The sequence below is a fragment of the Arachis ipaensis genome, chromosome B7 (assembly GCF_059453495.1).
Source record: "Arachis ipaensis isolate K30076 ecotype BB chromosome B7, ASM5945349v1, whole genome shotgun sequence".
Taxonomy (NCBI): Eukaryota; Viridiplantae; Streptophyta; class Magnoliopsida; order Fabales; family Fabaceae; genus Arachis; species Arachis ipaensis.
In genome coordinates this window covers 142,066,013-142,084,661 of record NC_142442.1, presented here as the reverse complement: position 1 = coordinate 142,084,661, position 18,649 = coordinate 142,066,013, and the positions used below count along the sequence as shown (strand labels likewise).

Below are 18,649 nucleotides of genomic sequence, written 5' to 3'. Positions count from 1 at the left end.
GATTCCACATTATATCATAGCAAGGCCTTTGTCAATAACGCAAGTTAGTTAACATTATTTCCAGTTTTTACATATACTAGGCTCCTTTGTTTCTTCTGCAGGAAGAGGCAAACTGCGGTGCAGTCGTCTACCTTGGAGGAAGGATATTTGCTTTTCCATGCAGCTGTAGCTGCTTCCACCACTGCCTTAGCTGCCGCTGCTTCATTCTCTGTCATCCACACGATCGAGCAAACCTCGATGTTGCTTAGTACATCCCACACCTACAACAAGATAAGAAACCTCTGAACCATAATGCTAATGTGAAATGAAAATGAAAATCAACATCCATAGATTTTCTTTCCCTCCCCCTCCCCCTTTTATTTTTCCTTTCTAAATCTTCATACACACAAGAAACCATTAGTCACACAACACATACCCCATCACTTGCAAGCACAACAAATTGGTCACTTGATGTTAGAGGGCGAAACGAAATCTCCGGAATAGCAATGATACCGTGGTCCTTAAGAATGAAATCTCCAAAAGCACGAGACATGGCTAGGCCTGGGGAGTTCTCATTGGGTAACCACACTCTTTGGATGTGTGGTTCCTCATGTAGAGCAAATACACGACCATTACAACTTCTTATTCTATCTGCTTCACCTGCATTGGGTCAATATAACATACTTAGTATGCAAAATTATCAAGTTTGAGAACTCATTATACTCATAAACTTGAATGTTTGATATCCTTGTTAGATGGTTAAGGCTTGAATGGGAAAAAGTGGTCATAGTATTAGTCTCTCTTACGAGGTAATCCAGGCTTCATATCTGTGGTCAGTTGAATGGGAATGATTTCACCGTCACAAATTGTCCCCAAGACAGCTCTTGAGTCACCAAGGTTAGCCATGATAAGATCTTCACTCTGTTTTGTTGTTATGATTAGCAAATTTTGAGGTACAAGAGAAGAGACCACAGAAGCAGTGCAAATATTGCAATAGTTTCATGGTTTACCTGTCTTATAGCAACTATAGCTGTAGTTCCACTGCAAGAGAAATCTAGATTCTCTAGTTGATTCACCTCCTTGTCCATCACCCTGAAAGCACAAAGAATAGCTTCTTTCCACTCTTGAAAATTCTTGTTTGTGCACGAGTCATCATCTTCCAATATGGTATTGTTATCAATCTTGGCATGAGCTATCATATTCTTTTGGTCCAGAATGAGTGAAGACAAACGCTTGTTTACTATTTGGCTCACTATGCGACCATTCCTTCCGTGCCCATCAAAAACACCGCAAAATGCTGCATCCTCCATTCCATAACCCTTTAAGGATGAAAAAAGAAAGAGAGAAATCTTCAACGATGAGTTGAATCCCATTTTGGCTATCCCATTTTGGCTCTTGAAATTTTCGACCGGCCTCAATTTCGACCCTCAAATTTATAGTTACCCAATTAACACCCCCAAATATTGGATTGTGCCCCACGCTTGCCCCTGTAGCTATCTCCGTTAACGGAGATTTGATGTGGCACGTTAAGTTGACAGAGTGTGTATCCACGTGACACCCAACTTGCTAGAATGGATGTGTAATGAGTGAATGACGTGGCAAAAGTTGAATGAACTCAATTTGCGATCCTCTTTTCCCAATATGTTCGAGACTTTACTGGAGAAATTGAGTTCATTCAACTTTTGCCACATCATTCACTCATCACACATCCATTCTAGCAAGTTGGGTGTCATGTGGATACACATTATGTCAACTTAACGTGCCATATCAGATCTCTGTTAATGGAGATATCTACAAGGACAAACGTGGGTCACAATATAATATTTGGGGGTGTTAATTGGGTAACTATAAATTTGGGGGTCGAAATTGAGGCCGGTCGAAAATTTCAGGGGCCAAAATGGTTTCAATTCCTTCAACGATTTTATTATATGCTTTGTAATAATGAACATATATCAAGCAAAAATTTTGTTCGACATAATAAACAATTACCTGGCAAAGAGTGGCAGCATCTTGGTTAAGTCCTTTGCTACCCTTTTTAGAGTGAATAGAAGAAAGTCTGTGAATCTTACTTAAATTAACATTCTTGCTAGATTCATACACTGTTACATTCTCTTCAGTAGCTAAGTTAGATGATTCGTGATGAATCTCTGAAGATTCAGCGGATATGCAGATACCCATTTCAATTGAGGAAGCTTTTCTTTTTCTAATTTCTTTTTATTTACGGTCAAAGAATCAAATAAGTCCTAATCCTCATTCCTCAAGAAGTTGAGGAACTAAATATATAGCCATTTTACAACAAACGTGCATACGTAGAGAGCTTACAAGTTATTAAAATCTTTATGATTGACTATTTTATATTTTTTAATGTCTTTTTATTAAACTAGGATGTCCCAACAGTGGCTTTAAGGGACATGTACGTCGTATTTCTACCATATTATAGTCATCAAGGGGTATGACTTTCTATTTTAAATTAAGTTCACTTGCATCATGTTATATTCTAATTGAGTAAATATTGTTTTTGTCCTCAACGTTTGGGGTAAATCATATTTGTGTCCCTAATGTTTAAATCATTCTATTTGTATCCCTAACGTTTGTAAAAGTGATTCAATGTTATCCTGCCGTCAATTACACATCATGAACGCTTTAGTTTGAGTTTTAAAAATCTCTTCTTAAAGTTAGAATACAAATGTTTGGGATAGAATCGATGATCCACTTTGAAAAATAGATCATCAAAAGTTGAAACTGATTTCTACAACATTTACATAATTCACTTTTCTAGGAACATAATTGAATCTAAACACAAATAGTGTGTATAATATTAAAATCGAACACATCCAAGTGATACCTAATTGAGAATGAATACATCCAAATGAGAATAATTGAAAAACATAATCTGATTTGTTAGTATAATTGATAGTAGGATAACATTGAATCACTTTTATAAACGTTAGGGATACAAATAGGACGATTTAAACGTTAGGGACACAAATAAGACTTACCCCAAACGTTAGGAATAAAAACGATACTTTACTCTATTATAATTATTAGCAAGGTTATGCAAAATTAGTGTTCCATTATTTGAACAATTCATACACGTTTGATGCTATATCACTATTCCATAGAATGTAGATACAACTAATTGGGAATTAATCATACAAGACCAATTATTGGTAGTTCTTATCAATTTTCTCGTAAGATGCGTGGTTTACTTACTTTGGAAGGTCAAACCAATTCTAATTCTAACAATGAAATATAGATGGATGTTGAGGATTACTTATACGGCAATAAATATAAATCTAGAGTGGAAGAACTTTAGGTTCGCATGAAAGGGCAAACTTCTCACATGATCATTCAATTATATGATGCGTTCAATTGAAATATAATAATGAAAGTATGAGATAAATAAAAATTAAAAAGGGAGAACTCAATTGTTACGATGTGTCACCAAAGAAAAAAAAAAGGAGAGGAGAGCTTTAATATCTTAAATACTCTCACTGTTATTATTAAGTTTTAAATTTCTTACTAGCGTTAGGTTACCTTTAATTTTGACCATTTTATTTAAGATATATTATATTCATGTAATCCGTTATATGTGATATAAATAAAATACACAATTTTCTATTTATAAGAATAAGAGGAATAAAAATACCCACTCATAATAAATAATAATACCAACACAATAATATTAAATAGTACTGGAAAAATTACATAAACAAAAAGTAAAAGAGATAGAGACAAACTAACACAACAAGATTTTTAACGTAGAAAACCTCTTCAATGTGATAAGTAAAAATCATGAGTTACCAAAATCAGAAAATAGCTTCATTATGATGAAAAATAGGGTACAAAAAAAATCACAAATTAGAGTATAAAACATGTATATAACAAGTCAAACAACCCAAATTTCAAATCTCATAAACAACAAAAAAGATGAAGATACCACAAAAATAGAGCCTCTGTCCGAGCTTTATTTTTTCAACTGTAGACCTCCAATTGAAATCTCCACTATTTAGAATGAAGAATAAGATGAGGTGAATATGCAGTCCAAATTTCACGCCAATCCAACGTGAACAAGCAAGAAACGAACGCTCAAAGTCTGTTACTCTGCTAAAAAACGTAGACAGTGTTCTCGCTTCTCTTTCTCTCTTAATGCTTGTGTTTTTGACAAAATGAGACCTCCCATTTCAACCTTAGCATTCTTAGCAATTTCAACTATCTATGGGTCTGGATACCAACATTTGGGCCTTTCTCCACGTAGGAAAGGAACCCAAAGCCTAACAAATCTCCCCCTCACGACTATGTGGAGGTAACCGCCAATCCGCAATTAAGCAACAAACTTCAAACTTCCACCTTGGTGATGTCTTAGTCATCATATCAGAATCACTCTCATAAGTGTGAACCTTCATAAGTTCTAACAACTCAGCATCCAAAACATCATATACCCAATGATACCTCACATCAATATGTTTGGACCGAGAATGAAGAGTAGAGTTTTTACCAAGATGTATAGTACTTTAACTATCACAAAACAACACGTACCTCTCTTGAGCAAATTCAAGTTCCTTCAAGAATTTCTTCATCCAAAACATCTCCTTGCACGTTTTATTAATGGCAATAAACTCGGCCTCGATAGTGGACAAAACAATACATTTTTGCAATCTAAATTGCCAAGACACAGCTCTACCTACAAAGTTGATCAAGAAGCCTGAAATGGACCTTCTAGAATTAATATATCCGAGTCAGTATAACCAAATGGAATAGGCTTCTCACTTCCATAACACAACTTCATGCTAGAAGTACTACGAAAATATCTCATTATCCATTTTACAGTATTCTAATGCTCTCTTCCGGGGTTTAAAATAAAATGGCTAATACAACCAACAGCATGAGCTATATTTGGCCTTGTGCACACCACAACATACATTAAACCACCCATGGCTGACGCATATAGAATTTTTTCATATCTTTCTTCTCTTCTTTACTTGATGAATTTTGCTTGCAACTCAATTTGAAGTGTGTAGTAAGAGGAGTACTAACGCCTTTGTTGAACCTATGCAACATTGTCTCAATATATTTCTCCTGTGATAACCAAAGTTTCTTCTCCTCTTTATCACGCTAGATTCTTATACCAAGAATCTCCTTTATCATCCCAAGATCCTTTATTGCAAATGACATCGCAAGTTTCCTTTTCAACGTGTCAATCATAGAAGTATTCTGACCAACAATAAACATGTCATCAACATCTATCAAAAGGATAATAAAATCATTACTAGCAAACTGTTTAATAAATACACAATGATTAGAAGTAGTCTTCTTATAGCCTTGTCTATCATACCAGACTCGAACTTCTTGTACCATTGTCTTGAAACTTGCTTCAAGCCATATAAACTCTTCTTCAGTTTGCAAACATGATCTTCTTTGCCTTTTACTATGAAACCTTCAGTTTGTTGCATGTAAATTTCATTCTTAAGATTACCATGAAGAAAATCAATTTTCACATCCATTTGTTATATCCCTAAATCAAGACTTGCAGCCAAACTCAAAACAGTTCTAATAGAAGATCTTCTCACAACCGGTGAAAAGATTTCATTATAGTCAACTCCCTTTTTCTACCTATAGCCCTTGACCACCAATCTAGTCTTGTATCTTGAACATTGAGAATTTTCTTCATGCTTCAACCTATAAACCCACCTGTTTTGCAAAGCTTTCTTTCCTTTTGGCAACTTCACAAGCTCAAATGTTTGATTATCATGCAAGGATTTTATTTCATCTTGCATTGCATCAAACCATTTCTTATTGTCATCACCTTCCATAGCTTTCTCATAATCTTTAGGTTCTCCTTTATCAGTTAATGTCACTGAAGGTTGTAGATGGTTTAGAGAAGGGGGTTGAATCTATAGCCTTCTTTTGATTTAATGAATTAAGCCTTTAATATCTAAGTTACAGTTAAAAACTGTTTGAACTGTGTAGTGAAAATTTTATGAGACAAGAGAAGAAAGATGACACAGACATGTATTCTGGTTCAGTTGCCTTGTGCAATGCAACCTACATCCAGTCTCCACCACAACAGTGGTAACATTTCCACTATAGTTAAATTATTACATACACCAATTTCTTAGGATTCACTCAATCCTTTCACTCTCAAGTTCTTATCTAGCTTGACTTGGTTATGCTAATACCTAACTCTTCACTCTAAGTGCTAACCCAACTTAGAAAGGGGCACCTCACAGGTACAAGACACAAGACATATGAAACAACCTAAAGAAATCTGAAATAACTCTAGGCTTTTTTCTCAAGTATTTCACTCAACCTTTTGTCACACGTTGGCTTTTTCTTGAATTCTCTCTTTTAACCTTTTACCTCTCAAGAAATTACAGAAAGATATACATTGAAAATAAAATACAAGCTGTAAAATATGAAGGAGATTAATGCATCATCAACCTTTGTTGCTATAAGTTGAACCGGATTATTTAGCTATCTCTGATGAAACTTTTCATCTTGGTGGAATGTTTCTTTAACTTAGAAATACTGTCTAAAACGTTGAACTCTTCACAGGGAAGCTCTCAAACAAAACTCAGATTCTGGTTCTCTCTCCTTATCTTTAAAAATGAAAAACAATTTCTTTTTGTACCTCTTGCTAAGTTGCTGTTTGGATTTCTCTTTAGTCAACTCTTCGAGTTGTGTGCTTCCCAGGCTTGTCATTTCATTTTCTTCAATTAACCCCCAAATTAGGGATTTCAAAGCTGGTCATTTTGCTTGACAGAAGACCTCAGATCAGCAAAGAGAAATGTTTCAATGGTAAACCCAAATCTGAACCCTTGAGCAAGTGCTTTGTCCCCAAGAAACAATTTTAGCCTTTGATTCACAGTAGTGATTTTCAGAGAACACTTTCTCCATTTATCCCAAATTGGAGTTGCAGAAATTTAGAGAAGGAGTAATGAAAGTAAATTGCATGCAAATAGAAATAAATCACATTTATTCTCTGACTTAGCTTAGCTTGCTTTGATTTGGATGATTAGACACTAGCTTTTGATATTTACCTTTCTCTCTCTCTTTCTTCTCTGGTGAAATGAACAAAGAGAACAACTCTCTCTCTCTCTCTCTCTGATTTTGACCGAAGCAAATTATGTGAACGTTGGCTTTGAAAAGTTTCAGCTTGGTGAAAACTTCTTGGACTTGGGTTGGATATATGTTCCATCTGGCCCAGCTGAATCTTTGCTTTACTAATTTTGGGCTTTGTTAGCTAGAGAACTCACTAACAATTTATGTTTTATTTTCTCTATCTCATTGGGCTGCTGCTATTGTAATTTTGGCCTGCACCAATAACCAAAACAATTAAAAGCTAATTGGGTGTTTAATCCTTTAGATCAATGTTTGTCATCATCAATTTAGTTAGTTAATTTCTTAACTCAACAATCTCCTCTTTGATGACAAACATAGTTATGAAATTGATCAAAAGAAATTTAATTCAATAAGATTAAAGTACTTCCCTTTAGATGAAGTCACTTGCTTTTGAATTGCTCTCCCTTTCCTTCTCAAGAGTTGCTCCCCCTAAATTAGTGTTCTTCTTTTGTTTCCTGTTTACATATTCACGTAGGGAATACAACACTATACTATATACAATTTGTTATCCATGGATGAAGCATACAGCAAGAATTTTAACCTTTTCAACATCACATGAAACAGAGTCAAAGAATGTATCAAAAACAGCAAGACCAGTCAGCCCAAATAAAGCAAGAGCAACAAAATACAAATACTAATACTAATACTACTCCCCCTTTTTGTCATTAACGGAGAAAATTGCAACCAGCTTCCAAACCTGCAGCAAACAGTTAAGACACAGTCCAGATAATTAGAAAAGTAAAACAAAAATTAGCAGTTGTTAAATAATTTATAGTCATCCGAGACTGCTAGGAAGTCCAAACACAAAATACAATTGTTCCATGAGACAATTTTCAAAATAAAATAGCATATAAAATAGCAAAAGAGGAGGCATCCTTAGGCATCCGAACCATCCTCTATCTTGATCAGAATCAGCATGATCTTCAGGATCAGTGGCCATTGTTTCATCCTTTTGGAGATTGTCAATGAACTTCATGAAAACTACCACTCTAGCTCTGGACTTTTTGAGGAAGTTTGCATGCTTGGCAACAAGTTTCCTTTGTTCTTTGCTCATTGCAATTAGATGATTGGATTGAGAAATAAATTCTTGAACTACATCTTTCACCACTCCATATAAAAGTGATTTGTGTCCAGTGGAAGCTGAAGTCCCAGAGGCAGATGGAGGAGAGGATTCTTCTGGTTCATAGTCATCATCATCATCATCGATTACCACCCTTTCAGTTTGAGTTGGTCCTTTTTTCTATTGTTTCACTGAACCACCTCCTTTTAGATATGAGTGTCTATTTTCATATGTCTCATTTGACAAGTTAACACTAAAATATTCAAAAATACAGGTTAAGAACATGCCATAAGGAAGAGCTTTATCTTTCTCACTTCTAACACAATCAAACATGTATCTTACCATTAGGTATGCAAAAAAAATTTCAGTTTTTGTGAGAATAGCATACAAAACCAAAGTATCACAGAAAGACACCCTTTGATATGAGTCACTCTGAGAGAGGATGATATGGTTCACTATGCGATGTAACTGAGTACGAGTGTAACCAAGAGCTTTGTGAGTTGGAGTGATGCCATCAATCAAAGATATGTGTTCACACACATAGGCCAGAGCATCATTGTAAGAAAGACCTACCCCTTCATTCCACTTACCCGAAGTGTATGCACAAGCACCAACATCAGTGTATTTCAACGAATCACTATTGGTTTCATTGTTCAAAACAAGATCTCGGCCTTTAACATAGGAGTGAATGGTGCCCTCATGATAGGTCATGTTTGCATAAAACTCTTTGACTAAAACTGGGTAAAGTGGTTTTTTATTTTAAAAATATGATTCCAGTCCAAAAATTCAAAATTTTCAGCATAAACAAAACCTTTCTTTTTCAGATTTGGTAAATCAACTAAAAAGGTGGAACATTACGATGAGCAATAACACCATCATGGAAATCATTGTTCATTGCATATCAAAAATGGAGAGGATTGTAGTTTGAGTGGGAGGACATAAAGTGTGATTTGTGTGTAAAAGGATCAATGGAGGGCTTTTTAATTGATTTGAAAGGAATGCGAGGTTTACCTCATTGAGGACGAGAAGGAGCAGACCTAGGTTTAGGTCTTGTGGGTTCAGGCGCAGGTTCCTCTGCAGCAGGGCGCTTCCCTTTCGAAGTGCTTGGCTTGGAAAGAGCGCTAGGTGGAGCCGTCGGCTTGGAGGAAGAAGGAAACCTTGAAGGATTTTTCGTTCGTGCCATGGGGACTGTACGAGGAGGAAAGGTAGGAGGAGATGGAGAGGGCGTGAAAGTCTGATCTTGGGAGCGAGTAGAAGGTCTAGGTTTCTCTGAGAGTTTGAGGATTTTAGCCCTTGGACTCTTTTGAATCACAATTTTCTTCCTCATTAGAGTGAACTCAGGTTTCGAATGAAACAAAGCACTAATGGTAGTGGGGAAGAAACGAAGAGGTAGTGGATGGAGTTAAGAAGAGAGAAGTTTGGTAGCTGCACCAAGAAAAGAGGTTTCTTGAAACATGCAACTGCATCACCTATGACTTGACCTTGAAAAGACTTGACATCATAGAAAAAGGTGATTTGATTTGATTAACAAATAAAACAAAACATTTTTAAAAGAAAATTTTTTTACTAAAGGACAAAACACAGAATATCACATGGATAATGTAACACTCATTGGGCCCAGAGATGGTGGTGTTTAAGGAAACATATTGGACCAATGTAACTCTGAACTAAAGGGTTGGCCTAGAAGATTCAGATCGTGTAAATGAGCCCAGAAAGTGATATTCAAAGAGATGGTTCTTCACTTGCCCATAATTGTCTCATCCATACCTGAGAGAAAAAAACTTCAACAAAAACATCAACTATGCAGAAATAACGAATCATGACTTAAAATTTCTAGATTAGTCCTAAACTTGCAAAATCTGTCTTCAGCTAGAGGTTTGGTAAAAATATCTGCTAATTGATCTTCTGATTTAACAAATTAAATGCTAATATTCCCTTTTTGAACATATTCTCTTATTGAGTGAAATCTCACCTTAATATGTTTAATTCTAGAGTGCAAAACTGGATTTTTGGAAATATTTATGACACTCATATTACCACAAAACAAGTGAATATTTTCAATATTTAATTTAAGTGTTAACCCAACTTGGATGCTAATACCTAACTCTTTACTCTAAGTGTTAACCCAACTTAGAAAGGGGTACCTCACAGGTACAAGACACAAGACATATGAAACAACCTAAAGAAATCTGAAATAACTTTAGACTTTTCTCTCAAGTGTTTCACTCAACCTTTTGTCACTCATTGACTTTTTCTTGAATTCTCTCTTTCAGCCTTTTACCTCTCAAAAAATTACAGAAAGATATACATTGAAAATGAAATACAAATTGTAAAACATGAAGGAGATTGATGCATTAACAGCCTCTGTTACTATAAGTTGAACCGAATTCAACTGACTCTGATTAAGTTCTTCATCTTGGCAGAATGCTTCTTTAACTTAGAAAATACATTCCAAATGAACTCTTCACAGAGAAGCTCTTCAAAGCAAACTCAATTTCTAGTTCTCTCTCCTTGTCTTCAAAAATGAAAAACATTTTCTTTTTGTACCTCTTGCCAAGTTTCTGTTTGGATTTCTTCTTAGTCAACTCTTTGAGCTGTGTGCTTTCTAGGCTTGTCATTTTACTTTCTTCGATTAACTCCCAAATTAAGAATTTCAAAACTGGTCATTTTGCTTGATCAAGATCTCAGATCAGCAAAGAGAAATGTTTCAATGGTAAACTCAAATCTGAACCCTTGAGCAAGTGCTTTGTCCCCAAGAAACAATTTTAGCTTTTGATTCACAGTAGTGATTATCAGATAATACTTTCTCCATTTATCCCAAATTGGAGTTGTAGAAATTTGGAGAAGGAGTAAAGAAAGTAAATTGCATGCAAATAAAAATAAATCACCTTTATCCTTTGACTTATCTTAGCATGCTTTGATTTGGGTGATCAGACACTAGCTTTTGATATTTACCTCTCTCTCTCTCTCTCTCTCTCTCTCTCTCTCTCTCTCTCTCTCTCTCTCTCTCTCTCTCTCTCTCTCTCTCTCTCTCTCTCTCATATTTTGACAAAAGCAAATTATGTGAATGTTGGCTTTGGAAAGCTTCGGCTTAGTGGAAGCTTCTTGGACTTAGGTTGGATATATGTTCCATCTGACCCAACTGAATTCTTTGCTTTATTAATTTTGGGCTTTCTTAGCTAGAGAACTCACTAACAATCTTTATTTTATTTTCTCTATCTCATTGGGCTGCTGCTATTGTAATTTTGGCCTGCACCAATAACCAAAACAATTAAAAGCTAATTGGGTATTTAACTCATTAGATCAATGTTTGTCATCATCAATTTAGTTTGTTAATTTTTTAACTCAACAGTTACATACCCATCAGTAAATATCACATACTCATTAGAAGAATACCTCCTAGGATGAAAACCTAGTGGATCTTTAGGTAGCCCAGGTTGATTATCAATATCATCATCAGCTAGAGCATCAATTAGATCTCCCATCTACTGATCATTAGGAACCAAAAGCTTATTTTGCTGTATATGCTCTTGATCTTGTAATTTCCTACTTGCAATAATAAGAGGAGCAACAATACTCACTCACAACAAGTAATAACAGCAAATCAATAATACTAAATAGTAGCAAAAAAATCACATAAACCAGAAAATAGAGGCAAGTTAACACACCAAGATTTTTAACGTGAAAAGCCTCCTCAATGTGAGAAGTAAAAATCACGAGTCATCAAGACTAGAAAATAGCTTCACTATTATAAAAAAAAAAAAAAGATATAAAAAAGTCACAAATTACTATACAAAATGTGCATACAATAAGCTAAACAACCCAAGCTTCAAAGTTCATAAACAAAAAACAAAGAAGATGAAGATACCACAAAATAGAGCCTCTGTCTGAGCTCTATTTCTCCAACTGTAGAGCTCTAATCAAAATCTCTACCGTTCAAAATGAAGAAAAAGATGAGATAAATATGCAGTCCAAATTTCACGTCGATCCAATGGTGAACGTGTGAAAAACAAACGCTCAAAATCTGCTATTCTGCTAAAAAACATGGACAGTGTTCTTTCTTTTCTTTCTCTCTCAATGCTTGTATTTTTGACAAAATAAAACCTTTCATTTCAACCGTAGCACATTTTTAACAACTTTAACTATCTATGAAACTGAATACCAATATATTGGCCTTTTTTCATATATGAAGAGAATCCAAAATCCAACGATATGATGTTTAAGGTAAAAAATAATTAAAACTACGCAATGGAATAATATACTCAAAGAAGCCAAATGAAAGTGAAAACTATCAAATTATTCTAAATGAGAAAGGATAACATTTGTCCTCCTAATTTTTATGTAAATCGTTGCCTTTATACTAGTTAAAAAGATATATATATATATATATAAAATCCTAGACAACGATTCATGATTAAATTATGCAATGCTTAAATAGTGGTTAAAAAAAAGGAGAAAAACCTTGTTAGCAGAATGAGCATAAATCATGGATAAAAAGATAATTTTAAACATAAAAAGGTAAAGCATATGAAGAACCCAAAATTTATGTAGTTCTAATTCAAAATCCATGAGGATCTCATCATGATTTATGTAGTTCTAATACATGCAATATTCTTTGATATCTCTTATTTTTATTCAGACACAGTTGTTCTTTTTATATGTTACTCAAATCCACTTCATATGCTAATAGCCTAACACACGATACATTGACTTAAATTAGGAGGGGGCAATGAGTAGAGTAGGATAGGATTTAGATCCAATTCTGATTTTATCTGTGGGTAAAATTTTTTATATAAACTCAATCATATTCTATTCACAAGTTGAGAATATTCCAACTTTAACCCTATCCGTTATTAATTCGTGAGTATCCGATCCTATTCGGAAGTTACCAAAAAGATGCAACATTATTATAATTTGATAATAATTTAAAATAGAACTGACTTTTAATAAAAAAGAAATAGGAAGAAAAACATGAAGGATTTTAAGTACCTCGTTTCGGGTTAAACTGAAACCCTTTATCGGACCTGGATGAACAAATAGTGGCAGTACCCTCGTCGACAACAGGGTCTAAATCTTCGACGTATAACAACCTTGTAATGAAGTGGTTCTTCACATTCGCAGCACCCGCCGCTGTCGGCAAAGGAGCGGTTGCGACATTATTCTGCGACGAATCCTGGTTCTTCAGCACCCTCTTCTCCTTCTTCCGTTGGGTTTTCGTATTCTCTGCTTCGTTCTGCCTTTCTCTCTCTCACCCTTAACCCTCTTTTCCCTGCAACGTCGCCGAAAAAGTCTTTTTCCTGTCCACGCCACCTACTCCTCCTTATTAAGAATTGCAGTTCTGTCTCTGTTCCTCTCTTCTCATTTTTTTAATTTGTCTTTTTAGTTTTTTGTTTCTTTTTATGATTAAGATGAACAAACAAACCCATATATGAGGATAAGAGAAAAAAAATAATTTTAAAAGTGATCTACAACTAGAACAAAGTTAGAACAAAATAGTTTTAAATTTAAACTTAATAAAACTCCCGCTTAATACTTTTTTGTGTTACGAAACTTTGAATTCTTGCTCACATAATAATTTTTGTTACTTTGCCACTTGTTAACCCGTACATTTGTTGTTCAACAAATCTATACACTTGTCCTTTAACAAACTTACTACTATTCTCGTATTATATATTATATTATATATTAAAAAATAAAAGAAAAATGCTTGAAGTATAAAATTCTTATTTTTTATTTTTTTTTTAAAAAAGATCAGAGAAGTATAAATTCATTAAATTGGTTCAAAACTTGGCGGGAAACACTTTTTTTGTGTGTACCTAAGAGGCTAAGACGGGAATCACGTTCCATCTTCTATTTCCGTTATTGGTTCTCTGCAATACCGAAAGAGAACGAACTTTGAGTTCGAGATCCGTCTAGCAAACCGCTTCTTCTTTCTTCTCATTTCTGATGCTCAGTTCTCAGTTCTCAGTTCTCATGGATATGCACCTCAGTGATTCAAGTACTTCAGCTCCATCGCATGCCACATTATCTGGTACCGATCTTTTGATTTCTTAATCACCTGAAAAACACCGTTACAGTCACAATTTCGTTTCCAGAACGAATGCTCTTTGCTTATCGATTTTATTTTATTTTAATTTTCTATTGAATATTAGTTATTTTTTTTTTTTGTTTTCCTTAGCGATTATGTTTGTTCCGCGAGAAAACTAATCTTGTTTTGTTTTGGTTGGATTCCGTTTGTTAGCGTTACGAATCCTATAAATAGAGGACATGGAATCGATCTAATGCTAGTTGATACAGTAGTAAAATTAGTAATAATAAGGCTTTGATTTACTAATAGCAAGATGAAACGAGAAGAGTAGGCTCATGCGATTCTCTTTCTCTACTTTTTGGTTTGATCTGATTTCGGTGTAGGAACAACTTCATAGTGTATCGGCAGAAGAAAATTTCAAAATCAATTTGAATTTCGTGTTTTAGGAATCTATTGCTTTTATTCATTGATCTTTTTTCACAGTTCGAATACCATAAACATTTTTTGAAGTAAGATTTTGATTAAATCAGCACTACAATTCATTGAATAATCAGAATCTGGTTTGTAACCACAGAATCCATGGGAATAAGGGAGTGACAAGTTTAACTTCCCTTAATAACTGCCTAACTAGCTTGTATGAAACAAACAATTCGTAACTATCATAAATTAATTATGGTGTAACAAATCTAGCTATAGCATGGATTGATTTGTGGCGTATGAGAATATTTTAGGTAACTAATGGCGTTTTCAAGAGAATGCTCCATAATATGTACTGGTAGAGCTGCTTGTTAACCTGCAACTGTAGATTAAAAAGTATATTATAATGCTTCTGAATTCCGATCATTATCTATTTGTTTTAGCTTCTTAAGTATGCACTATTGCACTGTCTTAACCCTGTACTGAGTAATTACAGCTTGATGCAGGCAATTATAGCATCGCATGTTTGTTTTTATATTTATTTTTCGTGCTTAAATGTTTAATCACAGGAAATTGCATCCAACACTTTATAATGAGGCTGCAATTATGGATTGCTGCAGGCCCAGGGGGAGTCTGTTTGATGAGAAATGCATGGAAAGGGGAACATCCATCTGTTATCAACTTTATCTCCAGTTTCCTCTCTGCAAATTCTTTTCGCCTTAACTTTGTCCCTATTGCTCCAGTAATTGACAGATTCTGTGTCCTCTTAATGTTTATTTCAAATACTTGCTCTCTACTGAACTTCGAGAAGCTTATTTGTAGGACTTCATTTTCAATTGTGGGGGTTTGTCTGTAGCCTTTGTTTTTGTGACTAACTGGGATTGCAACAATGTATCTCTGATCTTCAGCAGGTAACTGAGCTGTTGATTTTCAAGTCTTTAGTTGGGACTTTGTCATCTATTGAATAAAGAGCTTTTCGAGTTGTATGTCAGGTTCAAATCTTCTCCTGCAGAGTTCAGAAATTGAGAACACAATTTGCACGCTTTTATGTTATCATCACACTCCCAGCTAAACAGCAAATCGATTCATTTATTCAGTCATACTTCAAGTGAGTTAAATACGTTACTTTTATTTTGTTCTAATTGATCATTTGCTATGTACAACTTCAATAGTGAGAAAGCAAGATCCATGTTTATGTTTCACCAATAGATTTGAGATGGTGATTGGCAAGCCTACGTTTGTTCCAGTTCAGGACATAGAGATGGGGTTTGAAAAGATGGTAAAAATAGCTCATTCATCTGGAGGTAGAAACTGAAACTTGATACCAACTATGATGTGTTGTTCCAATTCATATTTCTTATCTTCAAAATAATTGCAGTATACAAGCAGCAGAATATTGGAGAGAAACTGAAAGCTGAGGTCAGTTGACAAATAAGAACCGCATAGTAGCAATATGCTACAATCTCCGATCTAGAATAGACATAACACCCATTTTCATGCCCCAAAACTCAATTCATCATCACTTCAAAGTTCAAACTAAACATTCATCCTTACAGCAATCTTAAACTCCTGTTCCAATATCCCCAAAAACTAGAAAAAAGTTTAAAACTAGAAAAATTAAGAAAGAAATTAACTTTATGATGAATTAAAACATATACCTTTGCTCCAGCAACCAACTAAGCTTCACAGTTCACACTACTCAATTCACTTGCAAAGAGAACGCATAAGAATCAAACTGAAGTTACTATAAAATACTCTCATTCTTGAAGTTAATTACGTTCATACCACTGTCCAAAAACTATACAAAAAAAATTGCCTTTTGTGTGTTGGCGATGGAGAAAAACAGAAAATAGAAAACCCCAAAAGGACGTCGCTTCGTAATTCCGAAAATGCCCTTCACCCTTCGGTTTATCGGTTAGGAGAGTTATGTTTCACTGTTTTGAGCAAGGTTGCGAGAACTGGACCGGTCATTGAATCGGTCAGGTGACAGGTTTAATGGTTCAATGGTTCAACCGGGGTCCAACCGGGGTTGAACCGGTTTCATTAAATATATAATATAATTATTGAAAATTCAATATACAATTTTAAATATACAAATTCAATAAAAATTTCAATCCATCATGATCATGTTTAATTCTAGAAAAATAGAAAACTTAATATTGAACAACACTCTCATTCTTGTTTAATACAAGGGTATACTCTCATCATGATCCTCTGCAATATTCAATTCACAATCAAAAGAGGAAAGACAAGCAAATGGCTAAAAACAAAAACAATGAAGGAGAATCAAATCCGTAAACCACATTAAAATAAAGGAAATCTGTCATATGACTTGTAAACAATGGAAATCTGTCAATAATCAAATACCAAATAATCATTTACTAGCTTACTTCTTTATGGATGAGAAACTCACTTCTCCTTTCTATTCATTGATCCTATTCAGACCTTCAAAATGTTACTCCTTATTGTCACACCAGCCATTAAATCTATCCGTTACAAACAATGACAATACTACAATAAATTACATAACTTAGTTAAAGAAACGATTTCTTCCCTAACCCAGCCACAACTATTAAAAATTCCAGCCAAAACTTGCCAGCTAGTTACTGAAAACTAACCATAGAAAGATACTGAGCAGGCACAGAGGGCGTGATCGCCTGCAAGAACTGCTCCAGATTGCTCAATCACTTCTCAGCATTATCTTGTGGCTGTGGGTTACTTTGTGATTGTTCCATCTGTAACAATCAGAAAATCAAAGGCCAGAAAATAATTTCAGAAAACCATGAACAAATAAATAATTCAGCAACCAAAATCATGAAGCAGCAAACAAATTCAAATAACCTCAGAAAATCAAAACCCAAAACCTTGAAGCAGCAAACAAATTCAAATAACCTCAGCAAATCAAAAACCACAAAACTATGAAGCAGCAAACAAATTCAAATAACCTCAGAAAATCAAAACCCAAAACCATGAAGCAGCAAACAAATTCAAATAACCTCAGCAAATCAAAAACCACAAAACCATGAAGCAGCAAAAAAATTCAAATAACCTCAGCAAATCAAAAACCACAAATCATGAAGCAGCAAGGAGGAATAATAGAACAAGTGAATAACAGAGTATCACCGGCGGCGAGTAACGGCGACGACGGAAGAGGAGGCGAGCTCGGCGACGACGCAACAGGAGGCGAGCTCGGCGACGACGCAACAGGGGGCGAGTTCGGCGACGAAACAGGACGCGGTGGTGGTTGCCGTGCTCAACGCTGTCGCTGCTGTCGCTGCGGGATGCGGTGGCGATGGCGGTGGAACTGTGGGTGGTGAACTGCTTTTTCAGTGATTCTTCTTCTCTTCTGGCTTCTGGAGTTCTGGGATCTGGGTGATTTCTGTGAACATTAGGGATTTAGGGCTTCGTTTACTCGTTTAGGCGTTTAGCCCCCTTTTTTTTTTTTTTAAACTCCCAAAACGACGCCGTTTAGCATTTTTATTTTCAAACCAAAAACCGTAAAAAAACCGGACAGTTCTTTCGGTTCACCGGTTAACCGCTGGTTCGACCGGTTTTTTGACCGGTTTTTTGCCAAACGATTTTTGACCTTATCCGGACCGGCTAGGTAACTGATTTCCGGTTAATTTGGTTGAACCGGCCAGTTCGGTTCGATTTTTAGAACCATGGTTTTGAGCAATATTCTGAAAACTGGACCGGATTACCGGTTTGACCGGTCTAATCGTGAACCGGCAGTAATTACGGTCCGATTTGTCCTCTAAAACGGTTTCTCTAAAAACCGGAAATCGGCCGATTGAACCGGACAGAGAACCAACCGGTTTAAAAGAAACGGCGTCGTTTTTGCCAATTTACTTACTTTCACTCTTGGTTCTAAAGCTCCTCCGTTTCTTTCTCCCTTTCTCCCTCCGTTTCTTTCCTTCACAGAAACTCAGCCAAAAAACCCTAGCACTGTAAGCCTACACCACCGCCGCCGCAAGGAGTGGCATACTGCCGCCGTCCGTCCGTCTATCTAGCTTCCCTCGTGCTCCAAGTCTTCAACCCCCATT

General features: G+C 35.4%; 2 protein-coding genes and 1 long non-coding RNA gene across 3 annotated transcripts; 1 reads left to right on the top strand and 2 right to left on the bottom strand.

Moving 5' to 3' along the window:
• Positions 1 to 44: 44 nt before the first annotated feature.
• LOC107606329 (Protein phosphatase 2C family protein) lies at positions 45 to 2,211 on the bottom strand. Its single transcript, XM_016308377.3, has 5 exons — positions 1,969 to 2,211; positions 990 to 1,298; positions 786 to 900; positions 416 to 639; positions 45 to 260 (listed from the first exon to the last, which is right to left on the bottom strand). The coding sequence occupies exons 1-5, from the start codon at positions 2,155 to 2,157 to the stop codon at positions 45 to 47; spliced, it is 1,053 nt and encodes a 350-aa protein (XP_016163863.1). The 5' UTR covers positions 2,158 to 2,211.
• An 11,896-nt stretch (positions 2,212 to 14,107) lies between these two features.
• LOC107607949 (protein PARTING DANCERS-like) lies at positions 14,108 to 16,034 on the top strand. Its single transcript, XM_016309840.3, has 6 exons — positions 14,108 to 14,192; positions 15,176 to 15,348; positions 15,429 to 15,517; positions 15,619 to 15,714; positions 15,816 to 15,910; positions 15,985 to 16,034. Exons 1-6 carry the CDS (start codon positions 14,108 to 14,110, stop codon positions 16,032 to 16,034), a joined length of 588 nt encoding a protein of 195 aa, XP_016165326.1.
• Positions 16,035 to 16,882: 848 nt separating this feature from the next.
• On the bottom strand, positions 16,883 to 18,027 carry LOC107606328 (uncharacterized). The gene is made up of 2 exons (XR_001612647.3): positions 17,730 to 18,027; positions 16,883 to 17,341 (listed from the first exon to the last, which is right to left on the bottom strand). It is a non-coding gene; the product is annotated as an uncharacterized LOC107606328 (long non-coding RNA).
• Positions 18,028 to 18,649: the final 622 nt, after the last annotated feature.